This window comes from Lampris incognitus, chromosome 20 (genome assembly GCF_029633865.1).
Source record: "Lampris incognitus isolate fLamInc1 chromosome 20, fLamInc1.hap2, whole genome shotgun sequence".
NCBI classification, from domain to species: Eukaryota; Metazoa; Chordata; class Actinopteri; order Lampriformes; family Lampridae; genus Lampris; species Lampris incognitus.
The window spans coordinates 27,659,462-27,683,315 of record NC_079230.1 but is presented as its reverse complement, the minus strand read 5'-3'; the positions used below and the strand labels follow the sequence as shown (position 1 = coordinate 27,683,315).

At 48.0% G+C, this 23,854-nt stretch overlaps 1 protein-coding gene across 1 annotated transcript in view; it reads right to left on the bottom strand.

The window, feature by feature from the left end:
• svep1 (sushi, von Willebrand factor type A, EGF and pentraxin domain containing 1) overlaps positions 1-23,854 on the bottom strand; it is a 164,898-nt gene that overhangs the window by 65,355 nt on the left and 75,689 nt on the right. Inside the window, 10 exon segments of the mRNA XM_056300497.1 lie at positions 380-613; positions 1,867-2,067; positions 2,297-2,402; positions 3,905-4,026; positions 4,844-5,035; positions 6,119-6,250; positions 12,424-12,531; positions 14,220-14,349; positions 16,474-16,592; positions 21,323-21,517. Of these exon segments, the coding sequence (XP_056156472.1) occupies positions 380-613; positions 1,867-2,067; positions 2,297-2,402; positions 3,905-4,026; positions 4,844-5,035; positions 6,119-6,250; positions 12,424-12,531; positions 14,220-14,349; positions 16,474-16,592; positions 21,323-21,517 (1,539 nt within the window).

Sequence of the window (23,854 nt, the reverse complement as noted above, 5' to 3'; positions counted from 1 at the left end):
GCTCAGACTATGTTTAGAATAAATACATACGTTGAACTTATCATTAAGAATTCAACTTGAAATAACACGTCAACGCTACTTCTTAAATAAAAATGTGGATAAACAGGAATGCATTTAGTGCATCAGTAGTCCAACGCCTTATCTGCATCAACAAGGTCTCTCTACCTGTCATGAGTTAATACATTTCTACTTCCTGTGTCAACATTGCCCCTGAAAAACTGCCCATGAAGGCCAGGTAAACCTTCAAGCACGATACACAGACAGGAAGAAACTGATTCCTGCTCTTCCTGCCAAGCTGTGCAGCAATAAACAGTGGTTAACAAACATAATGATGGACAATGATTATTTTTACATTACAAAAACAGTCTTTTCTACTCACCACACATCCGGCCTTTGAGCACAGAGCCCGGCCGACAGAACAGGGACGCTCTCTTGCCCTCCAGCGACTTGGGGTCGGTCAAAATCATCTCTGAGGACACGTGGAAACTGGACAGCGGCTGCTTGGCCAGTGTCCTCTTCAGTCGATTGGTTAACTGCTCCAGGGTCCGCAGGAGCCTCCTTTGGTTTGCAGCCTCGACTGAGTCGTTCCTCGACAGCGGCAGAGGGATGCTTGCTGGGAGAAAGGGGAACAGCTTAGAAGGAGTGTAATTACATTTAACGACAACCCATTGTTGTAAATGACATGGTAAGCAAACTCTGCGATAAACATTCACTGTCACTGCAAATGTTTAAATTTGGACAAAAATCCCCATTCACAATCAACTTTCCATGTCTAAAAACTTAAAAACATGGCATAATAAAACATTCAGCAACGGGTTTTTTATTTGTAAATGACTAATACTGTGTTTTTTTTTATACCTTTTCCATTACTGTTCTCAATTGTCTCAAGTTTGTCAAAATTGTCTGAATGGTGAGGGAGTGGTCTAGTCCTCATTAATATTCATCAGCTGACCTTTGAATGACAGGTACAAGCAAGGGTTGGTGGTAAGGGTGGGCGGGTTTCATAATCTGATGATTTGCTCTGATTGGCTGTATGTAAATAAGTGTCTGATTGACATCATCAGAAAAAAACTGCCGAGAGAAGCTGAACTAGTGGGAGCTCTTTTAAAGCATAATTAAGCAACTTTTTACTTTAAAAGAACAACTTCAAAATCATTTTAATGGTACACTGACTTGTAATAAAGAGAATGGTCCCTCTTTCATTTCCAGTCCGTTCCCCCAAATGGCTGTTCTTGCACCATGTAACTTGGGTGAGCAGGTACAATCTTCCGCAAGCATTTTTGTTCATTGGATGGCGAAGTCATACCCGCCCTACTCTGCCTCTGATTGGCTAGTACTCCTTGCCTCTGATGGTTGGGTTGTTTGGTTGTTGGTTGGTTGTATGAGGAGTGAGATAGGTTAGGATACGGGTAAGAATATCTGGGTAAGCCAATCTGAGGCAGAGTAGGGCAGGTCATGCCTTCACTATCCTAGGAAAAAAACTCTACCAGCTCATCCGAAGTTACATAGTGCCAGAACAGGCTTTTGGGATGCAGAGTGGGATTGAAAGAGGTACTATTCTTCCTACTACAAGTCAGTGTACCAGCAAAATTACTATTAAGTTGTTACTTTAAGGGGAAAAAAAGTTGCATAATGTTGCTTTAAAAAGAGACAACAGAATACCTGAATTCTGTCTTTTACATTTGCATTTTTTCTGAAGAAAGACATTTCAAGATTCATTGCAACTACAGTAATAAGTGATGTAATAAGTAATAAGTGATGTTAGAAAATATTAGTACCTCAATTTCAATCCAGCTCCTACCTTTAAAAAACTCCCATAACCATAAGGAATACCAGTGTTAACATAGAAAACTAACAATATCCTACCCGTGATGTTGAAGAAAATCTGGATCTTCTGGTCTCTGGTTGGGCCCCGGATCTTGCGGTGTCTTTTAGTGCGGTGATTGGTTTGGAGGCGTCCGTCCTGCTGCCTGGAGGATCGCCGGCTGCCCGCAGTGTAGCCTGAGTCAAAATAGGTGTAGTCCTGGCCGTTCTGTGGACCCCAGTTGCTGCCCCAACCCCCTGGTCCTGAAGACAGAGGGACAATGTATCCCCTCAAATGAGATTCATCACTCAAAAGAGACAGATGGACAGATAGAGAGATAGATAGACAGTGTACTGTAGAGAGACATATAGATAGGAAGACAGACAGATACTACAGACAAAGACAGAAAGATAGACACCACAGACAAAATTGGAACAGCCTGTTTAGGTAGGTCAGGTTTAGTGTCGGTACTTGAGTGTGTATGAGGCCTACCTATAGCAAAGCCGTTCTCATAGTCATAGTTGTACTCCAGACAGTGGCCCTGTGACATCACCTCCAGCTTGCAGGCTATGTCGTCACCACTGCAAAGGCTCGGGAGCTGTGAGCAGGACAGGTACAAGTTATGTTAGTCGCTTTCATCATGATACAGGTGAAATCATCTGGTCCGAAAATGGCGGAATTAAATCTCATCTTCCATAAGAACTACTGACTCACTTGCTTCATTCATTCAAGAAAGGCATAGAGCTTTCCTTATCCAGGCCTACTCCAATCTGTTGATGGTCTCGGTTTTTTTTTTTTTTTGGGTGGGCGGGGTTCTTCCTTTTTCTCCCCAATTGTATCCAGCCAATTACCCCAATATTCCGAGCCATCCCGGTCGCTGCTCCACCCCCTCTGCTGATCCGGGGAGGGCTGCAGACTACCACATGCCTCCTCCGATACATGTGGAGTCGCCAGCCGCTTCTTTTCACCTGACAGTGAGGACTTTCACCAGGGGGACGTAGCGTGTGGGAGGATCACGCTATTCCCCCCAGTTCCTCCTCCCCCCCGAACAGGCGCCCCAACCGACCTGAGGAGGTGCTAGTGCAGCGACCAGGACACACCCACATCTGGCTTCCTACCCGCTGACACGGCCAACTGTGTCTGTAGGGACACCCGACCAAGCTGTTGGTAACACGGGGATTCGAGCCGGTGATCCCCGTGTTGGTTGGCAACGGAATAGACCGCCATGTTACCCAGACACCCCCATTGATGGGCTCTAAGCATGACTGATACTGATTTGTGAAATTGTCTGGCTAATCCGTATTCTTGAATCCCTTACTATGCACCACTGGTCATGATGGTCGATGTGTATCACATATTTGCAGTAATTACTCTTGACATGACGTGCACTCTTGGCAACGGTAGAACTACTACTGGTGCTGTTTAGTGCAAGATGCCTGCAGGGTGACACACAAACATGCAGTATCCGCTAACTACTAACACACTTGTAAGTCGTTTTGGATCAAAGCATCTGCAAAATGAGAAATGAATAATGCAAATGAAGTTCATATGAGGGTGAAATTCCTGTGGGGACATTGTGTCATCACAGCAGCACATGTTCACACCACAGCCTCATGTTTAGCTCAGAAACACAGAGGATATCAAACAGGTTCATGTTACGTTACACTCTCTTGATTCATTTGGTTTGATACATGTTATAATTTCCTGCCTATTTTGCCCAGACTGGGAGCAGCCTTTTACCACCTGGGGCAGTTGGGCGTGATGTGCCTTCCCCAAGGGCACAACAACTGGATTTGGAATCCCGACACAAAAAAAAAATCCCTTCGGTTGCCAGCCCACGTCGAGCCGGGATTACCAAACTTGCCATGGTTTTCAAACGGTCAACCTTGTGTTTACCGGCCTGTTTCTTGCACATCTGAGTTACCAGCTGCTTTTTAACGCAAACAACAACTACCAGGAACAAGGTACAGTACAGACAATACAGACAGGATGAAGTAAAATATCAAAGGTTTGCCATCAAATGCCACAAAGTCTTGAGCACACATGTGCATGCTGCCTGAATCCATTTCACCACATGCATTTGTGTTTGCAGTTTCTCACCATTCCTCCCAGCTTGGTGCTGAACTCTCCGGCAAAAGACTTGATCAGATCCACATCATCACAACGTGAAGCTTTGAACAGCATCTCAAAGGGCTTAAACCCGTTGTTGGCAATACGGTTCACTGAGAACAGACAAATACGTCAATGTACTGCTAGCATGGGTTTGTGTTTGGCTATAAATTATGAGCACAATTCTTTTCTTTCCCCACCCCCTTTTTCTCCCTAATTGCACTTGGCCAATTACCCCCCAGTCGCTGCTCCAACCCCCTCTGCACATCCAGGGAGGGCTGCAGACTACCACATGCCTCCTCCGATACATGTGGAGTCACCAGCCGCTTCTTTTCACCTGACAGTGAGGAGTTTCACCAGGGGGACGTAGCGCGTGGGAGGATCACACTATTCCCCCCAGTTCCCACTCCCCCCTGAAAAGGTGCCCCGACCCACCAGAGGAGGCGCTAGTGAAGCGACCAGGACACATACCCACATCCGACTTCCCACCCGCGGACACGGTCAATTGTGTCTGTAAAGACACCCGACCAAGCCGGAGGTAACATGGGGATTCGAACCGGAGATCCCCGTGTTGGTAGGTGATGGAATAGACCGCCACGCCACCCGGACTATAAACTCAGTTCTATTCAGAATATAATGTTTTTATAATGGGGCTGTGCATGTATTCGTCTGTGCACATCTCTGTGTAATCTGAAATGCCCCTAGCATGTTGTGATTCAATCCATCTGACAGTAAACAGTGCTGTGTGAAAGACCGTTTTACACAGCACTGTTTTACTGTTTTTAGTCCTGGGTACGAGACTTGTTGAAGCATCAGCTGTGCTCCTACGACCTCCATAGGTTATGGAACTGATGATGATGATGATGATGAAAAGACTGCTGCCAGACATTAAAGTCAGTGGGTCAAACCAACAGACTGCACAGTACTCACATGAACAGTCTGGTCTGTCTGAAGAGTGGGGAGGCTCCCATATGCCGTTGTAGGCGCAGAAATAGCTGTGGACCGCTTGATGGGCCAGGCTGTAGCCTTCCTTACATTTCAGAGTACAGTTAATGCCCTCCTCTTCCTCCGAGCAGATGAATTCCCCGTTCACCGGGACATACGGCCGGTCGCAGGTCGTCCCTGGATGATGATTCAACATTCAGTATTTCACCAGCATATTGTCATATTGCATATTGTAGTGACCCCTAATGGGGGCAGCCGAAAGTAGCAGTAGTAGTAGATTGTACCAACAAGTGCATATGGATTAATATCAAACACACCATCAAGAATGTGCAAGGGCATATTGAGGAATGAGTGAGAACCCCTCCCTCGTTACGAGGGGAGGTTAGCAGAAAAGGCTTGATAAGCATCTACCTTCTGACATACGAGACCTACCAAAAGCTAACAGGATAAGAACCTCAGCACACACACATAAAGACAGAAACGTGTCTGTCGGCCAGTACCGGTCTGGTTTGCTTCATAAACGGAAACAGGAAGTGAATGAACATGTCTGACATGCTAGCAGGAGCTGAGCACATGCGTGTCACAACATCCCGAAACACACCCGATGTACAATGGAGACCACAATGTTATGTTTTTTGGTTTTGTTTTGTTTTTGGATTCTGCCCCCCTTTTTCTCCCCAATTTCCCAACTGTACCCATCCAGTTACCCCACTCTTCCAAGCCGTCCCGGTCACTGCTCCACCCCTTCTGCCGATCCGGGGAGGGCTGCAGACTACCACATGCCTCCTCCGATACATGTGGAGTCGCCATCCGCTTCTTTTCACCTGACAGTGAGGAGTTTCGCCAGGGGGACGTAGCGTATGGGAGGATCACACTATTCCCCCCGGTTCCCCCTCCCCCCCGAACAGGTGTCCCGACTGAGCAGAGGAGGCGGTAGTGCAGCGACCAGGACACAAACCCACATCTAGCTTCCCACCCGCAGACACAGCCTATTGTGACTGTAGGGACGCCCGACCAAGCCGGAGACAACACGGGGATTCGAACCAGCGATCCACATGTTGGTAGGCAACAGAATAGACCACTATGCTACCCAGACGCCCTTTAATGCTATAAATCTTTACAAAATCCCCAAACACATGTGAAGGTCTTTCTGAAGAGTTTGTGCGTGAAGACTTAGTTTCGCGTGGCGTCAACTGAAACAGTCCGACTTCATTCACACATCTGCACAGTTCAGAGGTCAGCCTGCTAGCCACTGCTAACCTTGGACGGTGACGGTGAGGTCGCAGGTGCGGTTGTTTCCTGCGGCGTCAGTGGCAGTGTACCGGACCAGAGTCTCCCCCACCGGGAACAGAGAGCCGGGGCTGTGGCTGCCGTTCACCGCCAAACGCCCACCTGTGAGACAAGGAGACAACAGTTAGACGCTGGACACAGCACACATTTACATTTACACCAAAATTCGCTTTCATTTTTGTTTATTCTTCTGGACTTGGCAACCGGCATCATAACACCTTTTTCCTCATTGAATCGAGTAAGGACAGGAGGGGTCGTACATGGGCAGTTTGGTTTTTTGGGGGGTTTTCCCCCCTCTTTTTCTCCCCAACTCTACTTGGCCGATTAAAAATCCTCCATACTAGTCACCAGATATAAGCAGGATGCTACCCTGCCGTCATTCCACTCATAGTCCTGCACTCAGGAAACCTCCATTACCCTGTATTACCTATCAGAGATGCCCACTAAAACATCTCACTGTCATACGAACAGCACCTTGATGCCCCTGGTAAATAGAGGTACACAGACAATGAACATAAAAATGAATTTTTGTTATTTGTGTCCAGTACCAAATTCTTATTTTCACAACAGCACCTGTCAAAAGTGGATTTGTACTTAAAGTATGGTCGACATCTGTCACAATCAGATGCCACAATACACTTAAGCCTTTCATGAATTCAGAAAAACAAAATTTTTTCCCGTTCTGTAACAATTTATGTTTGAAATTTCACTACATTATCCACGGCTTAGTCATAAAACATTTTCTGTCAGATGTAAAAAAGACTTCTATCGACCCTATCTGACCCTATAGGAGGGTCAAATTGGGAACACCAGGTTTCTGGAGGGGACTACTATTACCATAGTTACATTTTGCTCAATAACTGGAAATTCATATTGTCCTCATTGTCACTTAAAGTACAGCCAGAAGAAACCACGCAACATGGTTTTTGTTAATCACTTTAATATGTAGATGATCAAGAACTAGTTATTCATATTTACAGCCTTGTGGTTCATTCACTATTTTCATTGATTTTTGCTCATTTTGTTCTCCCAGATCAGGAGCTCATTTAAGTAAGCTTATATATCCTGCAGAGGGCAGCCTTGAGCTATTTGATAGAGCCCAATGAGCCACAACTTGTAAAGCAAACAAGTTATGTTGAACAGGGCTTTGTTGACAGAGAACGACAGCGGCAAACTAATAATCCCAAGCCTGTCTGGGAGACGGAAAATTGCTACCGTCTGGATAGAGGGATGGATAGAGAGGGAAAGAGAGATGGAGGGGAAAGTGGGTGTGTGTGTGTGTGTGTGTGTGTGTGTGTGTGTGTGTGTGTGTGAAAGAGAGAAAACAGAGAGAGAGAGAGAGCGAGAGGACAGAGACAGAGAGAGGACAGAGAGAGAGGGCAGAGAGAGACAGAGAGACAGAGAGAGACAGAGAGGACAGAGAGAGAGACAGAGAGAGGACAGAGAGCGAGAGACCTTTGACCTTTAACCAAGCCTTTAATGGTCTAATTCTTCATTCACATCAAGATAACAACATTAACACAAATACTCATATATAGTGAAATATATAGTGAAATCATATATAGTGAAAAATACAACAATAGCCATACACAGTAAAAACAAAAAGATACAGACCTTCCCTTCTTTCTTTTTTTCCAGAAATTAAGAAGAAGCACTTGGTTTTCTACAGTGCACAACACATCCCCACGTCCCCAAATAGAAATAATTCCTTCCAAGTTTGAAATAAGTTTGAAAAACATGAACTCAATTTTCAGCCGAGCAGCCACTAGACCCCTGAACATGAGTGTAGCATCTGTGGACCCTGTGACTTTCATTCTCTTCCTTCTACCAAGCCAAATGCTTATTTTTGCCTGACCTATCAGAAAATTAACCAAGGTGACACGTCTGCATTGTGCTGCCATGCATCAAAGACAAACAGGCTGTCTTTGAGAACCTCTCCTAAACCTCTGAGCCACTGCTACAGTACAGAGAAAAGAGGGCTCAACCTGGGACATCCGAGCCATACGTGCTGTAGCGTTTCCTCATCATTACAGAAAGAGCAGTGGCTCCCTGCCCTAAGATCAATGTGTGCCACATGTCTGTTCATAGCCACAGCCCCATGTACCACCCTCCACTGTAGATCTGCAGTGCGTTTCTCTATGGGGGGGTTTGTACAGGGACCTCCAGCTGCCCCTGGGGAATGAGCCTGGTGCCAACACACTCAACTACCTCGACTCCTGTATGCCGGCTAGTGATGTTCTGTTGAGAACCTTTACAGTAACTGCGTACAAGGCCTTCTGTGATGTACTTAAGAAGTCATGTAGTTCTGGTGTTTTGAAAGATAGAATGGCCCCCTTCACTTCCTCCTGCTCCTCCACTGCTGAACGGATTGACAAAGATGTAAAAACAGGCCGCATAGCTGGCTGATCCTCCACACACTCCGCTCCGAGTGCCTCTCTGAAGAAGCCAGGAAGTGCACTGATCACTTCCTTTAACAACCGCTCCATCAAACGAAGAGATTTAAAGTCAGTCTCTTGGCTCAAAATGCCAGCCATCTTCCACGGTCCTCCTGATCTGAGACGCACTAACTTTGTAAGTCCAGCTCTCATGAGGGATCTCTGTACACTTACGGCGCTGAGCATCCTGCAGTGTATCAGTAGGTTATGGAACAGTGGTTCCTCCCCTACACTGCCATAGATCTGGGATTGGTCTCTTTTGGTGCGTAGGACCGTTCTCCAAGCTCGGAGAACAGACTGATAGAAGGGTGAACTCGATGCCAGCCAGGTCCAGAAGGAACAAGTGTTTGTCATAGTTCAGGTTCATAACCCTCCGGAGCAACACAGATGCTGTTTCACTCCAAAGTCACTGGTCATGGTATAAAAGATGCCGCACAGCTTGAAGGCGAAAAGCCATGATACGACTACGGTCAATCAGGCCCTGGCCTCCTTCTAGCACTGGTAGGAACAGTACAGCAGACTTGGTCCAATGAAAGCCTCCCCAGAAGAAGTTCACCAGCATCCTCTGTACTTCCCTTATGAGCGTGTCCGCAGGTTCTACAACTGTAAACCGGTGCCAGAACATCAAGGCAATCAAGTTTTTAACAATCAAGACTCTCCCCCCATAGGACAACTGAGGCTGGATCCAAGTCCATCTAGACAATCAGGCACTGATCTTTTCAATTAAACCCTCCCAGTTTTTGCTCAGAAAGCGGTCCCTGCCCAGAAAGACGCCTAGGCATTTTATCCCTTCTGTATTCCACTGCAGCCCCGCTGGTAATGCCAACTTCTCTTTAAGAGACCCTCAGATTTTGACCAATTGACTTTTGCAGAGGAAGCATGTTCGTATAAGGCCAATTTCTGCTTGAGAATTTGTAGATCGTTTTGAGTTGTTATGAAAACCTGTCTGTGAATGTTCTCATTCATCCAGGTCATGGTTATCCAAAGGAGTTGAATCAAGTGCAACTGGACTTGGTATATATCCGTGAAGACGTTTCACCTCTCATCCAAGAGGCTTCCTCAGTTCGTGCCTTTCTGATTAGACCAAGCTAGTCTGACTGGCTGGTGATGAGACTCAGCATTTATCCTCTAGGAGTTGTTGTCAGAGCTATTGATATGCGTGGCTCTCTGTGATCCGTGACATCGTCAGCGTATGCTGATAAGCTAACTGCATTGGCGATGTTCTCTGTAAAAGTTAGTCCTGGGAGCCCCTGCCTGAGCTGAAATAAAAGCGCTTAAATGGCCAGGAATACAGCATTCCAGATAAGGGACAACCCTATCTTATACCTCTCTGAATAGAGACAGGTCGGCTGAGTCCACCTCCTACCTTTAGCAGAACACTGGCTCCAGAATACAACAACTTGATCCAATTAATAAATTTATCCCCAAACCAAAACCTTCAAGTGTTTTAAACAGATAGCAATGATCAATCCTGTCAAAAGCCTTCTCTTGATCTAAGGAAAGCTGGCCAACGTCCAGCTCCTGCAGCTTAGATAAGTCAATAATGTCCCGTATCAAAAAAGATTATCCTTAATTGTATAGTCAGGAACACAGTATGTCTGGTTGTAATGTACAACCGTGACAGAGAGCGAGAGACAGAGAGAGAGAGAGAGACAGAACCTGAGAAACAGTAGGTCAGAGAGACAGAACCTGAGAGACAGTGGGTGATGACACCTATTGCTACTGTTGTTATTGATATCATAATCATTATTGTTGTTGCTGTTATTATTATAATCATTGTTGTATTGTGTTGTTGTTGTTTTACATGCTTTGGCGATATGTACACAAACATATGTCATGCCAATAAAGCGCATATTGAATTGAACTGAATTGATTTGAGAGAGAGAGGACAGAGAGCGAGAGACAGAGAGAGAGAGGACAGAGAGAGAGAGGACAGAGAGAGAGAGGGCAGAGAGAGAGAGGGCAGACAGAGAGAGAGAGAGACAGAGAGAGAGCGTGTATGTGTGTTCGTGTGAGTGTATACATGTATGAGAGAGAGAATGTGTATGTATGTGTGTGTGTGGGGGGGGAGTGACTGAACACTGTCAAAACATTGTCATAAAGGCTTCATTCAACAGGAGAGTTAGTCAAATCTGTAACAGGTACACATACAGAAACAAAGGAAGAGAGAAAGACAGAAAGGAGGACTGCTTAAGAGAGTGAGACAGAGGTGGGAAAAAGAGTGCGCGTCCATATCTGATTCTTCCCTCCATCTGTTCAACCGTCTCCCCACCTCACTTATAAACACATACAGTAGCAACGCCATACACCATTCCAACAGCAATGACAAACGTCTGGAGTCTCACACACCCACACACACACACACACACACTCACACACACAGAGCCTGTGTGTGTGGAGGTATATATACATACACAGCCTCTGTGTGTGGAGGGGTTGTGTGTGTGTATGTGTGTGTGTGTCTTGCTATATATAGCGTCAGCATCAGGGTGTGGGCCCTGGAAAAACAAAACATTGACGTCAGAACAGCACTGGACTGACGTGGTGTGGCCCCAGACCAGCCACAGTGCTCTGTTATTACATTGTGTGTGTGTGTGTGTGTGTGTGTGTGTGTGTGTGTGTGTGTGTGTGTGTGTGTGTGTTAGATACGGTGCTCCTCCATTTCCACGGGTTAGTAATAAGAGGGGCAGAGTTTGTGTAAGATAAGAGTATTGATCTGCATCATGAATCTACATAAGATGCAGAACCAGAGATCTAAGCATTTTTGCAAGTGATTTTATCTTGTGTGTGTGTGTGTGTGTGTGTGCCTGTGTGTCCATGCCTCTCTGCATGAAATCCATACATCTGTCTTCTGTTACTGTGTGTGTGTGTGTAACCATGGCTGGTGAATTACATGCTGATGGTTGTGGGCTACGGCCTTGCAGAGGGCTGGTTGGGTATCATTTACCACCCAAGCTGGGCGGAACAAACCAGCAGCAACATTTCACATCACACAGCAGGGCTGCTGCTCAGTGACTGCTGGGACCGGCTCCAGCATCCCCGCCACCCTGACAGCAGGGTGACGGATGGATGGATGGATGGATGGCTGTTAGTCGTCATCGCGGAGCCAATCTGCACCGGAAAGGCCGGTTCTGATGAGGAGCGAAACGAACCAACGCCGACTAGGATGGCGAGGCTGGTGGCGTCAGCCCAGCATGAGACAGCGGTGGAAACAGACATGGAAAACGAAGTGCTCGTTTCGGTCCGAGTCTCGCGTAATTAAAGACGTTGTGGACAGAATGAGGGCTGAGCTGGAATGTGTCCTTTTTTCCACAGAGCACACTCCCCGCCCTGCAAACACCTGCCTCGCTCAGGTGTCGCAGGACGGAAACGACCGACTGTTAGTACCGCACAACAACACACCTGCTGTCCGCTATTCTGCACCCTGACCACAAAGACACGCTCTACGGCCTCTCATCTCTGTCCCATGCACTCATACGGATAAATACACACAGATGGTGCACTGTGCATGCACACAGACCCACACACTTCCAGATGTTTCTCATCGACACTCACACATGCACACACGAGTTCACACTCACATACACGTACTGTATCGACACACGGTGCATGGGCTAACATATACAACATGTGCGCGTGCACACACACACACATACACACACACACACACACACACACCCCTCTTCTGATCTCCTTTTTTCCAGTCACCTCACGGAAAAGACCCTGTTTAACCATCATCTGCAGATGGAGGAGGGTGTGAGGAGGAGGAGGAGGAGGGTGTGTGGAGGAGGAGGAGGAGTGGAACAGAGGGAGTCCTCTGGGAGCGATGGTCAGACATACCTGAGTTGTCGGAAAACTGAGGCACCTCCCAAACGACTGCCGTCTCCGTGTCCGTGGCCTGGAACATGGGCGGCGACCGGCACCTGTCAATCACGGGGGGCTCCGTATCTAGGAGGGGCACGGAGGCGTTAGGGGCAGAGATGTCATTCACAACGCACAAACACTAGAAATACATTCAGCACCTTTCTCTTTAAACGCCCACACGAGGCATTAATCATAAACCTTTAAGGGGTACCAAACTCGGGGGTACACCCCCCCCCCCAAAAAAAGGTCATGAAATCGCAGGGCCACCGTTTCAACTACCCGAGGCGAGTTGTGTTCCCACTTCTTAGACGAGTGTCAGAGGGCAGCGGGGAAACACATGTCTCCAATAAAACAAAGCCGCAGCGTTCCAGCGGCAGAATAACATATGGAAATGTTCACAGCTACCACGGTGGAGAACTCCAACCCCTCCGCCCGCCGGCTTGGGTTACCCAACGGCTGACACGGGACACGCCTGCTTCTTTCGCTCCTTGCAGTTTAACCCCGTGTGGCACCTGCCGAGTCCGACGGGCCCGACCCGGCGTTCTGAATGGGCTGATTAACACCCGCTTTCGAGGCGATTACAGAAGCAGAGCTGCAGTGGAGAGGTGGTGGGGTTTGATCTCCGCCAGTGCTGAAGTGTCTGTTGTGTGTCCCGAAACGACACACCGAATCCTGACATGGTGACTCGGCTGTGACGCCCTGAGACGCAACGTGTTAGCTAAGGACCGGAAGTGTGAGTCGATCCACCCTCACCTGTCTCTTTCCCACTTATTCACACTCCTGTTACTGCGACACCTCAATCTACTGCCCCTGCTGGTTCTTAAAAGCAGTACATGTCATACATACTACATGGGTTGGTATCGTCTGTAATACTGAGAGCTCATAAATATGAAAGGTTTCAGGTGTGTTTGACTATCTAATGATAGCAAGTGTTTCTCTGTCTGCTGTAATGCCACTAGGGGGCGCCAGGCAATCTGCTGGAAGAGCGATGCGTGACGTCACATACAGTCAACGCTGAGAAACTCCACCGATTTCACTCTTCAGTACAGCTGCAACCCCAGTGCTCCCAGTCTCACTGGCCGTGTGCTGACCCGATGTGACGTCACAGCATTTACACAAAACCTGCGGGGGAGAGGGCGTCCAGGCAGCGTGGCAGTTTATTCCATTGCCTACCAACATGGGGATCGCCGGTTTGAATCCCCACGTTACCTCCGGCTTGGTTGGGCGTCCCTACAGACACAATTGGCCGTGTCTGTGGGTGGGAAGCCGGAAGTGGGTATGTCTACTAGTGCCTCCTCTGGCCGGTTGGGGTGCCTGTTCGGACCGGGGAGGGGGAACTGGGGGGAATAGCGTGATCCTCCCACACGCTATGTTCCCCCGGCGAAACTCCTCACTGTCAGGTGAAAAGAAGCGGCTGGCGACTCCACATGTACCGGAGGAGACACGTGGAAGTCTGCAGCCCTCCCCGAATCGGCAGACGGGGTGAAACGGCAAACGGGACGGCGTGGAAGAGTGGGGTAATTTGGCGGATGCAATTGGGGAGAAAAAGGGGAGGGGGGAATAACCTGCAGGGGATTTCTCTGACATCTTTACATAGTTTACATGGACTCCTCCATGATGAGGACATTCTGGTCCTCCTCATGTTTTTCAGAGACACAGATCTGAGTTCTAAGAGCTTCTTATTTCAAGTCATTTGCATGAATCACTACATTATATCATAATCTGTCTTCCTTACCACGGGGTTATTTTCCCTTTAAAGCGGAGCAGCTTACCTATGACAGTTACAGTGAAGGAGCAGTTTGCCTGGTTTCCGCTGCGGTCAGTAGCTATGTAGGTAATGGTCTCCGTCCCAATGGGAAACAGTTGAGGTGGGCTGTACATCGGCTTCATCTGCACCACCACCTGAATGCAGTGAGAGAGGAGGATGTTAAGATGAACTGAGAGAAAACTAAGCTCGGAGAGGGAGGAATCAAGCTTCTGTTAATCTGTGTGCTGGTTGAACTTGACGGCGGACATTCGTTCGTTGAGATGAATTCAGTGAAAACCAGCGCTGATGACATCAGACAGACTGATGACATCAGACAGTGGTGCAGTACCGTAGACATGACTGCAGGAAATCCAGAAGTAAAGGTACGTTGATTGATAAATCAAAAATGGAGGGAGGGATAGTCCATGAAAGGAGGGTTGTAAAGATGGAATAATAGATGGGAGATGGGTGCAGGGATGAATGACTGAAGAAAAGATGGATATGTGATATAGATGGCTAATTGGATGATAACAGATTGGTGGGTGGATGGATGGATGGATGAACAGAGATGGATATATATGAGTGATGTTTTGTGGTTGATAGACGGGCAGGCAGATGGATGGACAGATGAAAAGAGATGAGTGATAGACTGATCAATGTTGGATGGTTGATTTTGGACAGACGGCTGAATGGATACCAGATAGAGGGATAATGGATGGATGGATAACAGGTATAGGAATGGATGGATCGTGGAATGGATGGACGACCTGACCTCAACCAGTAACACCTTGGCCATTGTTAAAAAGGCCCAACAGCGGCTCCATCCCCTCCAGAGACTTGAAAGGGCGAACCTCCCCATTCCATCCCTCACCACTTTCTACAGGGGCGCCACTGAAAGTGTTCTAACCTATGGTCTCACTTCCTGGTTCGGTAACTGCAAAGCCACCGAACAACACCAGATGAACAGAAGAGTGAAGACAGCTAGCAAGCTCATTTGTGCCCCTCTCCCCTCCCTGTTGGAGAGTTACCATCAATGCTGTGTTGGCAAAGCCTCCAGCATCATTAAGGGCCCCCACCACCCTCCTCACAACCTGTTTCCTCTCCTGCCGTCTGGGGAGAGGTGCAGGAGCATCTGTGCTACATCCAGCAGAATGCTACACAGCTTCTACCCACAAGCAGTCAGGATCATTAACAAACTGTGCCCCCCCCCCACGGTCATCCCCCCCCCCCCACCAGTGCTGGTCACTCTTGACAGACACCAGCTGTCAACACTGAACCGAAGTGGCACTTTAATGGACTTTGTTGTTAACCGTTTGTGCTTTTTTGTTTTGTTCCCTCTGTTTTTGTTTTTAGTGGTATCCTTTTTTTTGTGGGTTTTTTCCCTCCTTTTCCTCCCCAACCGCACTTGGCCAATTACCCCACTCTGCCGAGCCGTCCCGGTCACTGTTCCACCTCCCTTTGCCAATCCAGGGAGGGCTGCAGACTACCACATGCCTCCTCCCGTACATGTGGAGTCGCCGGCCGCTTCTTTTTGCCTGACAGTGAGGAGTTTCACAAGGGGGACGTAGCATGTGGGAGGATCACGCTATTCCTCCCAGTCCCCCCCCCCCCCGAACAGGCACCCCGACTGACCAGAGGAGGCGCTAGTGCAGCGACCAGGACTCATACCCACATTCGGCTTCCCACCCGCAGACACGCCCAATTGGGTCTGTAGGGACGCCCGACCAACCCGGAGGTAACACAGGGATTCGAACCGCCAATCGCCATGTTGGTGGGCAACGGAATAGACCGCCACACCACCCGGACGCTGCGGTATCGTTTTTTAGGGAATTTTTGGATATATATCTTTTTATCGTTAGCGTTGCACTGCTGTGGGCCGGGAGAAACGGCATTTCATTTTTATTTATGTATACAGGTACGCAATGAAATGACATTAATTAAATCTTGAAATCAAACGAGATGGATGTACAGACTGATCGATGCTAGGTGATTGATTGTTGGGCAGCTGGATGCACGGCTGGATGGGTAACAGCTAAAGGAATGAACGGATGGATGGATGGATGGATGGCTAGATGGATGAATGGAGGGATGTGTCATCAGAGAAGGGTGGATAGCCTGATCATTATAATCTGATAAGTGGAACTACTTTCTCTATAAATTGTACATATCTGATAAACGTTATGAGAGCTCTATGAGACCTGCGCATCACCACTGTCTATCTGCTGTGCCTGTCTGTCTTCCCATCTGTATGTCTGTCTATCTACTGCGACAAGACCCACCTCCTCTCTAGAGTTGTCTGTGGCGGTGGGGGCGTTCCAGCCGACGCTGGCGGTGCTGCGTCGTTCGTCCGTCTCTGCCATGACATCGGGGGGACACTGGATCCACGGCGGCTCCGAGTCTGGAGTGGCGGAGGAAACAGTCATCAGAGAACGAGACCGATGACTTGAGGAGGAAAATGGAGAACGACTGGATGTGAGACAGCAAACCCAGCAGAGTAGAACATGGAACACACACACACACACACACACACACACACACACACACACACACACACGTGTACATACCCCTCATGCTCACTTTCCCAGCCCAGATAGATGCTAACAGCGGCCTGCTCTTGGTTATCTCTGCTGCCGTGATGTCATTTGACATCCGACCTCAACAATCACAACACGTCAGAGTCTCATTAATTCTCATTAGTGAATCAAAGATAGAGACAGCGGCACTGACATTCCAAACAGACCGCTTCAGCTGAGGTTTCCTCTAAGTGCGGCCTCGTAGCTGGTCAAAGCCGGCCTTTATCTCCCGTCATCCATTACCTCAACGTCGGCCCGCGACAGCGGAGGTCGTAGGTTAAAGGATAGAAGGGGACACCAACGTGAGCGGCTCGCTCTGTCTCACTGTCAAAACAATCCGTCTCATGCAAAGACCGACCCCATCTCAGATCAACGCCATTTTCTGGCCTGATAGTCAGGATGGGAGATTATGGGATGGAGTCATGGACGCTGTGTGGCCCAGCAGTTAATAAGGTTTATTGCCACACCTGTCCAGATATAAGCAAGGAATTTAACCATTACCAGCCTCAGGGGCATCAGACTAGCGGGCTCATTCCACAAAACCAGAAGCTGATGGAAACTAAGCCCGAACGGGGATATTTTCCTATTTTTGATAAACTGGTATGACTACTCCAAAGGAGTTGAATCAAGTGCAACTTAGAGCCACGCATATCAATAGCTCTGACAACGACTCCTAGAGGATAAATTCTGAGTCTCATCACCAGCCAGTCAGACTAGCTTGGTCTAGTCAGAAAGGCACGAACCGATGAAGCCTCTTGGATGAGAGGCGAAACGTCTTCACGGATATATACCAAGTCCAGTTGCACTTGATTCAACTCCTTTGGATAACCATGACCTGGATGAAGGAGAACATTCACAGACCTGGTATGACTACTAAATCCCCCCCCCCCTCCTTTTCTCCCCAATTGTATCAGGCCAATCACCCCGCTCTCTGAGCTGTCCCGGTCGCTGCTCCACCCCCTCTGCCAATCCGGGGAGGGCTGCAGACTACCACATGCCTCCTCCCATCCATGTGGAGTCGCCCGTCGCTTCTTTTCACCTGACAGTGAGGAGTTTCACCAGGGGGACGTAGCGCATGGGAGGATCACGCTATTCCCTCCAGCCCCCCCCCCCTCAAACAGGTGCCCCAACCAACCAGAGGAGGTGCTGGTGCAGCGACCAGGACACATACCCACATCCAGCTTTCCACCTGCAGACACGGCCAATTGTGTCTGTAGGGATGCCCGACCAAGCCGGAGGTAACACGGGGATTCGAACTGGCGAGCCCTGTGTTGGTAGGCAACGGAATAGACCGCCACACAACCCGGACGCCCTCCACAGAGACTCTCTGTAAGAGACTAACATGGCAACCCAAAGTGTTTTAGCAACGTGTTGCAACATGTTGTTACTGATATGACACATTCATAAATTAGCTAATAACCATGAACAAAGTAGTTAGTAACCACTTATAAAGCTTTTATGAAGCCTTTATGAAGTACGCTTTATCGTAAAGTGGTACCCAAGTAGCACTTAAAACTTCATCTCCATCTCTACAGTTGGTGACTTGGCAAAGATGGCGACTGAATCACCAGCCGCTGCACTTGTGGAGGAAAAAGCCAATTTGTGTCCAGCCAAGAGCAACATGATCAGAGCAAGGCGGGCCAGCACGGCCCGGTTCATCAGATGCGTTCCAGACTCTAGCGTGCGGGAAGCCTTCAAGGTTTGCATCTCTCATTGCTGGACGGGGGTCTTGCCTGTTGTGTAAGAGAGCTGCTCACAGCTGGACCTAATGAACCGTCTGTACTAAACACACACACACACACACACACACACACACCAGGTCCAGGTCGGCTTTGTCCGCCTTTACAAATAATGGGAGAATATTTCACCGTGGGTGTAATTCGGCATCGGAAAGCACTTTAATTATCCCTTTTTCACGTTTACATAACTCTCGACTCCCTACACCTGTCTCTCTTTTAGGCCTGTCTTTCTTTTCTTCAGCCATGTTCTCTCCATCTGGGTCGATCATCTTTTAGATAAATATAATAATATATTTCGATGAATATACTACTACATTTAGACAAATATACTACTACTACTAGATTTAGACAAATATACTATGACTACTGCTACATTTAGATGAATATACTATTACATTTAGATGAAGATACTACCATATCTAGTTTACAGAAAGACAGCTGATCTGAAGTTTGTCTTTCCATCACTTTCTGTCTGTTTTATCAATGTGTACTGGTCTTGTCAATTGGTTTGTATTGGTCTGTTGGTCTGGTCTACCTCTCTCTCTTGCTCTCTCTCTCGCTCACTCTCTGTCTGTCTCTCTCTCACTCTGTCTGTCTCTCGCTGTCTCTCTCACTCGCTGTCTGTCTGTCTCTCTGTCTGTCTCTCACTCTCTGTCTGTCTGTCTCTCTTACTCTCTCTCTCTGTCTCTATCCATCTGTCTCTCTCTCCATCTGTCTGTCTGTCTGTCTCTCTCTCTGTCTATCTCTCTCTGCATCTCTCTCCATCTGTCTGTCTGTCTCTCTGTCTCTATCCGTTTGTCTCTCTCTTTGTCTGTCTCTCTCCATCAGTCTGTCTGTCTGTCTGTCTGTCTCTCTCTCTGTCTGTCTGTCTGTCTCTCTATCTGTCTGTCTCTGTCTGTCTGTCTGTCTGTCTCTCTCTGTGTCTGTCTCTCCCCATCTCTCTCTCTGAATGGATGTGGAGTTCTGTGATGAAAGAGGAACTCTTCTTTTTGGACGAGTTAAAATAAAGCAGTGAATGTTTGATATTGTAGGAAATGTGTTTCTTGTGAAATACAGATCCGTTTCAGAATTCAGTTTCTCTCTCTCTCTCTCTCTCTCTGTGTCCCATCCTCCTCCTCCCTCACTCCAAGACTGCTTGGAAGAATCAAACCGTGTTTCATGCCATCCATTACGAAAAAGCACCTAACAATGACTCATCCTCCTCTCGTTTCGCTGTCCAGATCTCTCTCTCTCTCTCTCTCTCTCTCTCTCTCTCTCGCTCTCTCTCTCTCTCTCTCCATTTGTTTTAATCTTTACGGCTCCCCTCCTCTTCCTCCCTGATTAGCCACCGCTTCACACAAGGAAGTGATGGAGAGACAGATGGGGCAGTGGGGAGGGTGGGGGATTTGGCGTGCTGGTGGCGGGAGGGAGGAGCTGAATGGCGGGATGAGGACATTAAAGGCGAGCGGGGCGGTGCCGCGCGGCGGTGCCACCTGTTTCACCTGCCAGGCAGCTGCTCTGCAGGGCTGCGCTCCATTAAGCGGCTCTCCAGAGCCCCAGCAGGGCGGACGGGAGAGAGAGGTCGGGTATGGTTTGAGTTACTGACCTGCTTCAGAGCTGCGACTAACACCATCCCACCATTCACAAAGCAAGATGGACGGACATGGAATGGAAAACTCGTCCTTTCTCCAAGTTTCCTGAAGTTTTTTTTTTTTTATTCCCTGTCTGCATCTCTGTCTCTCCTTTGCACACCAGTGAGCGACACAGACACACACACCCACGCATCCACACACACACACACACACAACCGGCATCAATCCTGCTGGCAGGGAATTTCGCCTCCTCTTAAGTCAAGCACAATGTGTTGCATTCATTTCTGTGAAACACATTTTATAAATAAAGTTTATGATAACCATCATCATCATCATGTGTATTAATATTCACTTCAGTGGTACGCTCTGTGTTTATTGAATGCTATCGACTCAGCCAAATCAAAACCACTCTTCTGGCTTCAAAGGAAGATGGCCGCTCCACCAGGGGGGAGTGCAGCTCGATTCTGACCTGGCGTCTGTTACCCACCATGTCAGTAAACACGGTTCAGGCACCCTGGAGCAAGGCACCAGATCCTAATCAACTATTCGGAATCACCTGACCTCCCCGTTGATGGGGCCAAACAGGAAGACAGATTTCGATATACCTACCCCCTCACACACACACACACACACACACACACACATCACACATACAAACACAAACATAGAAACAGACATAAAAAATATTTCCTCTTTCATTCTTACCTTCATCCTCTCTAGTGGCACTTTACAGCTAATGTGACTCATCTAATACTACCATTAGTGTGTTGGCTATTATTATTATTACTATTATTAATGTCTCATTAGTTAGATGCCTGTCTAATCGGTCTCTACTATTGTGTCCTACACTTTATATACTTATACTATGTCTGTTATACTGATATGTGTCAATGTAAATCTACTTTGTACTTTGATTTTCCCGTTAACCACTTCCTGATATCCGGTATTTTACCCAACCTCCCCTCGGGGAGGAATAAAGTATTCTGACTCTGATTCTGATTGATAATCTAAGACATGCTTACACTAAACGTACTCAGCATGACGGGTACTACGATGTGATATGATTACTGTGTAGTCGTCAGTTCACTACTACATTACTTCACATAGTACTGCTGTGCTGTGATGTGATTGCTATTTCACATGCTGAGACGTCATTTGGTAACACTGTTACCTGCTGACCCACTTTGAAGTCATTTTGGATGAAAGGGTCCGCTAACTGAGGAAACTTAAAGTTAACGGTGTTACCTTTGCAGGTGGCCTCCTGGGTACTGGCGCTCCAGTTGCCGGAGGCCAGACACGCCGCCCTCCTGTCTCCCTGCAGACTGTGACCTTGGCGACAGGCGAACGTGCACACGGCGCCCAGCGACAGCTCCCTTTTCCCGCAGGCAGGGGGCGACAGCAGCACGTTTTTAAGGGGGGCTATGGGAGGGCAGCGCACCTCTGCAGGGGGCGAGAGAGACAGAGAGAGAGAGAGAGAGAGAGAGAGAGAGAGAGAGAGAGAGAGAGAGAGAGAGAGAGAGAGAGAGAGAGAGAGAGAGAAGCTTGATGAGATTTCATTGAGAATGTGTTATATGTCCTGAGAAGCCACCATAGACCAAAACTTGAAGTGACTGAGGTACCGTTCATTGCTGACAGTTGTCAGATCTCAAACACTACCTTGGTCCTCCTGCATGGTGATATATCGATGTTTAGAGCTGGTTTAATTGGGTCAGTAAAGGCTAAATATGGGTCTCGTGGAAGAGCAGAGAAAGCTCTTGGAGGGACCTCGGCTTGTTTCCTGTGTTTTATATTTTCTTACCCTCGCGTTTTTTGATCTCGCTCGGCCTGCTGTACTCACCAGCATTCAAGCCATTTTTTTAAGTGGCTGCAAATCACAAACTGGCACAGTAAAAACAAAAATATCGTCGGAAACGAAGCTAAGAAGGACTCGACCGCAGGACTCTTATAGACAAGGCTTTTTATGCAATCGCTGGTTCTGCTTACTGTGGCTTTCACTTCCAGCCGTTCCTGATGACGGATGGATAACTTTCTCTCTCTCGCTCTCTCGTTTCATTGGCTTCCGCCGTTTGGAGCTACGCAGAGAGAAAAATCCCCCGGAGGCCGGAGGGATGTCTACAAAGTCAGCACAGGAGACTTCAATCGCTTGAAAAATATCTCCGTATCCTCTCGGGCCAAAGCCAAAGCCATCCTGTTGCACAGCTGTGCAGATGTGCACCGGCGCACACCGCCCAGCAGCAACGGCACGGCCAGCTCGTCTCTCTGGAGCTGCAGCAAAGAGCTAATGACCTTCTGCCGCTCAACCGCCACACACCCCCACAGCAAACACCTCTCCCACACCAGGAGGGATGGCGGTCACTGATGAAGAAAAAGGGAGGGTCTGTGAAGTGGAGAGCTTCCGGTGGCTGAGGGGTAGGGAGGAGTTTTAATGGAGGAGCTAGCTGGTTGATTGGGAGTGAGTCACCGCGGGCCGGCCGGAGGTTGGTGCAGGAAAACCTTCACGCTGGCCCTTTTTTCGCCTGACCTGCAGTGCTCTTTGTGGTGAGCGTGTGTTTCACTGTTTCAACCTACCAATCAGTTCTGAAGTGTGTGGGCATGTGTATATTTCTGTGTTTGTGTGTGTGTGTGTGTGTGTGTGCTTCCATAATATGTGTATGATGACTTTCTCTCTGTCCTTCCGCGCTATTTGAGGTGTGTGTGTACGTGTGTGTATATACATTTGTGTGTGTGTGTGCGTGCGTGTGTGCTTCCATGATGTGTGTGCTGACTCTGTACAGACCTGACTTGTGGTGCACTTTGCAGGAAATGTGTGTTTATCTGTTTTGGACTATTCGTTTTTAAGTGTGTGGGCATTTGTATCTTTCTGTGTGTATGAGTGTGAGTGTGTGTGTGTGTGTGTGTGTGTGTGTGTGTGTGTGTGTGTGCAAATACTTCCATGATATGTGTGTGGTGGCACTCTCTCTGTCATGACCTGACCTGCACTGCTATCAACAGCGAGCGTGTGTTTAACTGTTTTAACCTGACTATCAGTTCTAAAGTGTGTGGGAATTTGTATGTTTCAGTGTGTGTGTGTGTGTGTGTGTGTTTCTGTGCTAACATGATGTGTATGTAGTGACGCTCTCCATCATGAGAAAGCAGAAATACGTTTCCCCCAGGCATGCTGCGGGGTGGTTCTTCGCAAATCTATGCCACATGTTCAACCGCCATGTCTGTTAATGTGTCAGGGTAGGTGTGAGTGTGTGTCAGGGTTTATCTGTGCACTTGTGCATGTATGTGTGTGCGTGCATGTGTGTGTATGTGCGGTAAAAACCTGTGTTCTCACATGCAAACACCCGAGCGTGCATTCTTTCATGACCGTACCCTCGATATATCATCTTCTGTCTCCCGCCAGACAGAATTTACTATGTAGACATGAAGCATAAACTGTCAGTTGTGTGTGCGCGCATGTGTGCGCGTGTGTGTGTGTGTGTGATTGAGGAAATGGACAGAGAAAGACACAGCTGGAAGATTTATCAAGAAATAATTCATACAATATACAGAAACACTGCAGACGACAGACCGGGGTGATGTCGGCTCCCGGCACAGCGGACAGCAGCACACAAGAGTGGCCGGGATAGTGGCCGGGATAGTGGCCGGGATAGTGGCCGGGATGGGAAGTGAGGGGACAGCAGCAAGGAAATTACACTGGGAATGAACAAGGATTCATATTTCACCAGAAACCTCTGTAACAGCACTTGCCCGAAAGCCCATAAAACGTGTTTTGTCAAAGCCCAAGAAGGC